Consider the following 8,356-nt stretch of genomic DNA (forward strand, 5'->3'; position numbering starts at 1 on the left):
GACACGGGTTCGTGCCCCGGTCTGGGACGGTCCCACATGCTGTGGAGCGGCTGGGCCCATGAGCCATGGCCGCTGGGCCTTGCGCGTCCGGAGCCTGTGCTCCGCAATGGGAGAGGCCACAACGGTGAGAGGCCCGCGTACCAAAAAAAAAAAAAGAAAAAAAAATGTAAAAAAAAATAAAAATAAATAAAAATAAAAATAAAAGATATATGTTTTATAGCACAATATATATTCTAGAAAAGAATTTAGAGATTAACTACGGAGAATTAGAACATTCTATCTGATTGTGTCTGGGCCTTCAATTTATGGGTTTTTTTTCCAGCTCAAACCAGGGGGAGGGTTGACCGTAAGGTTTATTGATCAAAACCCTTTCCTCAATAGAGTAACTAGTCTTTGAGCTAAAATGAATCTATTTTATCATTTTCTCCTACCAGATTAGGAAACGTTTACTAAACTTCTGCAATATATTCTTTCTTATAGCCATTCTTTCAAGTACCAAATAATCACCATCATTGATAACTGTGTTTCCCAAGCCTCTTTAAATTGGGCCAAAGTATTCCAAAGGCTTTGCCATTGTTGCTGTGAGTTTAAGGAAATCAGTCACCAAATATAGGGCACCAATCTGAAGGCAATGATCTTGAGTTCCTGCATTTGCCATGGGAGAACTGCCATTTTCCATTGTTCAGGGCATCCAAAAAGCATATCCAAACAGTCATCTCATGAAGAGTTTCTAATTTTGCTCTTAGTTTATGAATACCTTTACACAGCATTCAAACAAACCTTGGCAGCTACAAGAAAGACCATAGCATACATCAAATTGATGTTCAATTTATAAATACAAAGACAGAGAAGCTACCATATATGACAAACCTACAGCTAACATCATACTCAATGGTGAAAAGCTGAAAGCATTTCCTCTAAGATCAGGAACAAGACAAGGATGTCCACTCTAGCCACTTTTTTCAACATAGTTTTGGAAGTCCTAGCTATGGCAATCACAGAAGAAAAAGAAATAAAAGGAATTCAAATTGGAAAAGAAGTAAAACTGTCATTGTTTGCAGACAATATGATACTGTACACAGAAAATGCTAAAGATGCTACCAGAAAATTTCTAGAGCTCATCAATGAATTGAGTAAAGTTGCAGGATACAAAATTAACACACAGACATCTGTTGCATTTATATACACTAACAATGAAAGATCAGAGAGAGAAATTAAAGAAACAATCCCATTTACCAACACATCAAAAAACATAACAAACTTAGGAATATATCTACCTAAGGAGACAAAAGACCTGTACTCCAAAAACTATAAGATGCTGATGAAAGAAATCAAAGACAACACAGAAAGATGGAAAGATATACCATGTCCTTGGATTGTAAGAATCAGTATTGTCAAAATGACTATACTACACAAGGCAATCTACAGATTCAGTGCAATCTCTATCAAATTATCAATGGCATTTTTCGCAGAACTAGAACAAAAAATCTTAAAATTTGTAGGGAGATACAAACGACCCCAAGTAACCAAAGCAATCTTGAGAAAGAAAAACAGAGCTGGAGGAATCAGGCTCCATGACTTCAGACTATATTACAAAGCTACAGTCATCAGAACAGTATGGTACTGGCACAAAAACAGAAATATAGCTCAATGGAACAAGATAGAAAACCCAGAAATAAACCCACACACCTATGGCCAATTAATCAATGACAAAGGATACAAGAATATAAAATGGAAGAAAGACAGTCTCTTCAGTAAATGGTGCTGAGAAAACTGAACAGCTACATATTAAAAAATGAAATTAGAATATTCTTTAACACCAGACACAAAAATAAACTCAAAATGGATTAAAGACCTAAATGTAAGACCAGACACTATAAAACTGTTAGAGGAAAACATAGGCAGAACACTCTATGACATAAATCACAGCAAGAGGTTTTATGATCTGTCTCCCAGAGTAATGGAAATAAAAACAAAAATAAACAAATGGGACCTAACTAAACCCCAAAAGCTTTTGCACAGCAAAGGAAACCATAAACAAAATGAAAAGACAACCCACAGAATGGGAGAAAATATTTGCAAACAAAGCAACTGACAAGGGATTAATCTCCAAAATTTACAAACAGTTCATGCAGCTTAATATCAAAAAAACAAATGACCCAATCAAAAATAGGCAGAAGACGTAAAGAGACATTTCTACAAAGAAGACATACAGATGGCCAAGAGGCACATGAAAAGACACTCAACATTGCTAATTATTAGGGAAATGCAAATCAAAACTGCATTGAGATATCACATCACACCAGTTAGAATGGCCATCATCAAAAAGTCTGCAAACAGGGCTTCCCTGGTGGCGCAGTGGTTGAGAGTCTGCCTGCCGATGCAGGGGACACGGGTTCGTGCCCTGGTCCGGGAAGATCCCACATGCCACAGAGCAGCTGGGCCTATGAGCCATGGCTGCTGAGCCTGCGCGTCCAGAACCTGTGCTCTGCAACGGGAGAGGCCACGACAGTGAGAGGCCCGCGTACCGCAAAAAAAAAAAAAAAAGTCTGCAAACAATAAATGCTGGAGATGGTGTGGAGAAAAGCGAAATCTCCTACACTGTTGGTGGGTATGTAAATTAATACAGTGAGAATGGAGAACAGTATGGAGGTTCATTAAAAAACTAAAAATAGAACTACCATATGATTCAGCAATCATACTCCTGGGCATATATCTGGAGAAAACCATGGTTGGAAAGGATACATGCACCCCAATGTTCACTGCAGCACTGTTACAAGAGCCAAGACAGGGAAGCAACCTAAATGTCTATTGACAGATTAATGGATAAAGAAGATGTGGTACATATATATAATGGAATATTACCCAGTTGTTAAAAAGAATGAAATAATGCCATTTGCAGCAACATGGATGCACCTGGAGATTATCATACTAAGTGAAGTAAGTCAGACAGAGAAATACAAATATCATATGATATCGCTTATATGTGGAATCAAAAAAAATGACACAAATGAGCTTAGTTACAAAAGAGGAAACAGACTCACAGACTTAAAGAATGAACTTATAGTTACCAGGTGGGATGTGGGGGGGAATAGATTGGGAGTTTGGGATTGACATATACACACTGCTATATTTAAAATAAAATGCCTTTCCATGAAAAAAAAAAAGAGACAGAGGAGCAAAATACTCTTCACCTAAATGCAATTATTTTTGAATCATATAGATGAAGAACTGTGGCTTGTTGTTCCATATCCATATTATCCCAATGAAGAAAATACTGCCTAGTGACTAATGATTTGGCAATCACAAGTGTTCATTTTATTTGCTTGTTTCTATAACTCGTGCACAGAATAATGCCACAGAGGAAAATTGCATATATTTCATTTACCATATGGACAATCCAAGCTACAACTAGTTTATGTTTTAGCAGTCATAAAAGAGATCATTTTACAAAAGTTAGACCATAAATAATACCCTCAGAAATCTACAATCTATCTATCTACCACAATCTTAAAATTTCTACACCAAGCACACCTAAAATGCATAGAGACTGTGAAATGAAGATTATTATGGATCTGAGGAAAAGAAGTATGGGAAGAAAACTCCAAACCAGTTATAATTCTCCAAGCTATCATCTCTCTAGCAATCCTGATCAAAGGCCAATTTTGATTTTTGTTAAAAGTTATTGAAATTTATTACATTTATTATAGGTTCTGTGCTTACTATTCTTTTTCCATTAAATGCAAACTTACAGGACATTACAATTTCAAAGAAAAAATATGGCATATATTATTGTGTTACAATAGGTCAAAACATACACGAACAGTTCTGAACAGGCAGAAATCACTTCCTACAGACAGACAACTTGGGAGTTGCATTCTTGCTAAATGGTTTTCATAAAACAAAACAGTATTAAGACCTGAATTTTCATCTTGACCTATACTAGACCAGTTCCAAATATGCATCTTCTCTATCTTCCTGGCCTTCAGTGAATTTAGGCCACTTACTGACATTCACCTTTAGACATGCTATCCCTCCTCTATACTAGCTCCTCATTTTTCTATTCTCCTGTATGTATATGCCCAAGCAATTCCACTTACAGGACTTACTCCCTTCTGTACCTCTCACCTCATGCTTACATTTATCTCTGCATGCCTCCTAACTGTCATGCATCACTGGGAGGATGTATTTCTTTAAACATATGTCATTTGGATTCAGCTTGTATGGAATTCAAGCTCTGTGGCTTACTAGTTGTGTGACCTTGAGAAAGTTGTTTAACCTCTCTGAACCTGTATTTCCTTATCTTGAAAATAGAGATAATCATAGTATCTAACTCATAGGACTAGAAATTGTCAAGAAAAAATGAGATAGTACCCGACACAAATAAGTGTTCCTACTTACTAACATTATTATGGCTACTATCAAGAAATCCATTGCAAAAACCAATATACCTGCTTTCATTTCTAAACTTTTGAGAAGCAAGTGCTATACTAGGGCAGAGTTGAGTACAAGTTTGAAAAGTTTTTTTTTTTTTAAATTGGTCTATGAAGGAAAGGGAGTCTTGAGTTAAGGTCACCCTAAGTTGCAATCATCATAGATCCTCCCTTGCCTGATAAAACATCTAATATTGGTTATTTTCATTAAAATCACTAGCAGGAATAAGAAAACAGTCAAAGATTCACAATCCAAAACCAAAAGCTTTCTTTTAAATGCTCTTCAGAAAACTACACTTAGTCACTTATAGAAGCATCTCACTTTGTACAATTGCTGGATTCCTGTTAGGATGTTTGCCCCAAAATTTCTAAATTGTATGTTAAAAACAACATGACAGCTTTCTTAAAGGAAAAACCTTAATACTGCAAACTGAAGAGTCCCCATTTATGTTTTAAAGGAGCTCTTCTGAAGTATACTCACTTTATCCTGTTTTAATATTATATAAAAGTACTATAAGATTATAATAAAATAAGTATTCATTTTGGCAATATGCAGTAGAATTTTGATAACAGGTTCATAGGAACTATAATTACTGCAACAACAAACAAATCTATAATTACCCATAAGAAAAACAATTGAAACAAAACACAAAAAGCATAAATATTTATTTGCATAGTCTTCAACAATGGAATCTAATAATGTACATAGTAGGAGACAGTAGTCATTTTTAAGGCCATAAGAAACTTAAGTCTTAACAGAGAGAGAGGTATAGTTGTTCTTATTTGAATAGAAATTCTGAAAGGAGTTTCTTCCTGAATCTGCTTTTCGGGTAGGGGTAGAAGAGCAAGAAAGCAAAGAATAAACAGCAGTACTGAAACTGCATGTCACCCAAAGTGAAATCACCAAAACTAGTTTCCTGATCTGTCCATCCTAATTAGGGATTTAACTAAAGGTATTAAGCTGATCTTTTAAATTTTACAATTATTTTATTGGAATTGAGACTCTGGGCAGCTTGAACATTATTTTAAATATAATATATATGGAAAATAATAAGGCAAGAGGCTCATAAAGTGAAGTTCAAAGACAATATAAAAAGTTTTCTTTTTTTCAACCCAATCTTGCTCCAAAAGTGTAACTTTAAGTATTCTATTTCAAAACTGTCTAAACACACCCACATGTGGTAGCCAGAGAAGACAAGTTGAAGGTTCAAGCTCCTTGTGATTTCACACAACTTTCAGTTCTACTCCAAACCCTCTGCGGGGGTAAACAAAACAAAAACAAAAACACAACAACAACAAAAAACATGGGATAGCTGCTGCTCTGAAGCTCAGAAGAGGGAGAGGGTTCATATATTCTACATTCTGAGCCCACACATCTGCTCTTGCCACTGTTAGCTTTTCTCCTGAGCTGTGAAACACATAGACAATTTCATTTACCATGGATATACACTCAGTTTTCACCCCAGCTTAGCCTACTGCTCCCCACAACTGCTGACAATTGTTATTCTAAATTAAGAGCACGAGGGATGAGAGAGGCTTGCCCTATCATTTGAAGAAGCCACCACTGGAATCTGCAAAAACACAAGAAGGCACTTGTTAGTTCCCTTCCAGTTCTCAATATATTTGAAGCAGTTAGAAACTGTTCGAAGTAACATCTTTTGAAAGAAAATAAAAGGTCAAAATAAGGGACAATATGGAAGGGAGAAACAGGTCCCTTGTTACATTGTTTTAAAAAAAAAACCACAACTTTATATCATTGTTCCCAACTTCCGCTCCCATTCTGTCTAGTTCTAACAGACTCTTTAGGCTGAAGTTAAATATCCCCTCCTACGCAGTGGCAAAATACAACTCTTTAATTACAAGGGTCTCCCTCTGTGAAATATAATCACAGTGCCTCAGTAGGCCTCCACTCAGTCATCATCAGTAACAGCATGTTTTACATCCTTTACAGATGTGCACTCCTGCCCCTGCCTCAGTACCTACAGCAAATATGTGAAATGTCCCACTCTTGAAACTTAGTAGTGTTAGACTTTCTTGACGTCTTCACCTAACCCCAAAGACCCTATACCACCATCTCCCATTTACCAAAACTCGGTAGCTTTCTTTTTTCTTCAGAGAGGAAATGTGGGACTAACATCACTAGGCAAACAAAGCTAAACTCCATGGAAAAATGAAATCGATGCAACAAAGAGAAGAAAGGGAAGAAGGGGGTGGGGTGGGAAATGCGGGTGTCTACCGAAGGAGAAGCTGCCAGACTAACTTCTGCAATTTAACGGTTCTGGGGCAGCAGGAGACTTATGTGTAGAAAAATAACAAAGGTGGGCTTCCCACCTTCCTTACCGCCGTGGAGCCAGAGGAAGATGCAATATACACACGGATCACCATCTTGGTTGGGAACAGCGGCTGTAGTTGTTTGAGTCCTGCAAACGGCTGGAGAGCAGCAGCAGCAAAGGCTGGAATCAAGCTAGGGGCCTTACAGAGGTTGGAAGAGAGGGGTGGGGGAAGGTGGAAGGGGAAACTCGCCAGAGCCCCGCCTCCTCTCTTGGCTGCTTTCACTGGGCTCAGAGGGCGGCAGTCCCAGCCCCAAACCCCGGAAGGCACAGGCTCGTTTGCATCATTTCTAATTTTTTTTAAAAATTGGGAATCTCGAATAGCACCGCGAGATCTGTTGAAACATTTATTTTTGACTATTCCCTCCCTGAGAAGAGGGAAAGGAGAAAGAAAAAGAAAGAGGGAGAGTTGAATTAAATTAGATTGCAATGAAGGATTTTTTCCCACGTAGACTCAAAGTTCTGCGTGTAACTTCCTGCTCAGAAATGTATGCAAATAAGATGTCTTCTTTAAAAGAGGAAGTTCTGCGTTGAATCCAGACACTAGTGATAAAGACCAAGTTCTCAAAGCCTTGTGCATTTTAAGACTCCTATTACATAGTGATTGTTCTGATGTTAGCTGGTGGCAGGAATTGGACCTTGAAGCACTGAGCGCTGCCTTGGAAGGTTTAGGAAGTGTCAGGTTTCCCAAAGCCCAGAAACAGCAGGATTGGTTTTCTTTATGAGTTTTGTTTTTTTGTTAAATTACGGAATCCTGCTTCCGTGAGAATTCGCAGGGAACCTGATTGACTGGCAAACTCAAGAATGGAGGAAGAAACTGCAAATCAAAACAATTGAAAATACAGTGTAAGAACGTGAATGATTTCTGTTACGTTTTGTTTGCTTTCTAATTGACTGTGGAAAGGGAGTTTGGATCATATGTTGCAGGAGTTGTGGAAATGGTGAACGGAGAGAGCAAATGGTTATTTGTAGCTCTAGGGAAATGAACAAACAATTGATAATGCCCAGAGAGGGACCATATACTTCAAGAGTGTAATTTCACCTTCCCAAATTATGTCAAATGAACAGAAATAAGGAACTTGCAAGATGAATGAGAGTGGAGAGAGGGTGTCAGTCACCTGCCCTACTTCTTTACCTTTACTTTGAAGTCTGTCCTCCCTCTCCATTCTAGTGGTTTATCATCTTTGTCTAGGTTCAGTAATTGTAACAGCTTCCTAACTGTTCCCTGTTCACAGACTCTCCTTTCTCCAAAATCTGTGATCCGTACAACAACTTCAAGGGGTGGATATTATCACATCAACTTTTCAGATGAAGAAACAAACCCATGAAAATAAGTAATTTTCCTAAAGTTATTTAGCTAGTAAATTCCAGAGTTAAGATTGGACTTTAAGTCCAACCAACTCCAAAGGCCACCCTCTTAAATATCATTTTAATACACTGCCTGTAACAGAGAAATTACTCAATAATTGTTAGCTATTTTTTCCTAAAATATCAGTTTCATGTGTCACTGAAGACAATGTAGGCTGAAATACTTAAGATAGGTTTCCATTGACTATCAAACCAAACCTAGATTATGTTTCTAAGGAGCTCCCA

General features: G+C 37.6%; 1 protein-coding gene across 2 annotated transcripts in view; it reads right to left on the reverse strand.

The window, feature by feature from the left end:
- The window catches only part of SH3BGRL (SH3 domain binding glutamate rich protein like), a 77,694-nt gene extending 70,439 nt beyond the window's left edge, over nucleotides 1-7,255 (reverse strand). The window contains exon 1 of one of the 2 annotated variants that reach the window (XM_059050770.2): nucleotides 6,774-7,255. In XM_059050770.2, coding sequence (XP_058906753.1) covers nucleotides 6,774-6,818 — 45 coding nt within the window. In that variant the 5' untranslated portion in view covers nucleotides 6,819-7,255. Of the gene's footprint in view, nucleotides 1-6,764 lie in introns of both variants that reach the window. The other variant, XM_067023403.1, reaches the window with a different exon arrangement.
- Nucleotides 7,256-8,356: the final 1,101 nt, after the last annotated feature.

The sequence above is a fragment of the Kogia breviceps genome, chromosome X (assembly GCF_026419965.1).
Source record: "Kogia breviceps isolate mKogBre1 chromosome X, mKogBre1 haplotype 1, whole genome shotgun sequence".
NCBI classification, from domain to species: Eukaryota; Metazoa; Chordata; class Mammalia; order Artiodactyla; family Physeteridae; genus Kogia; species Kogia breviceps.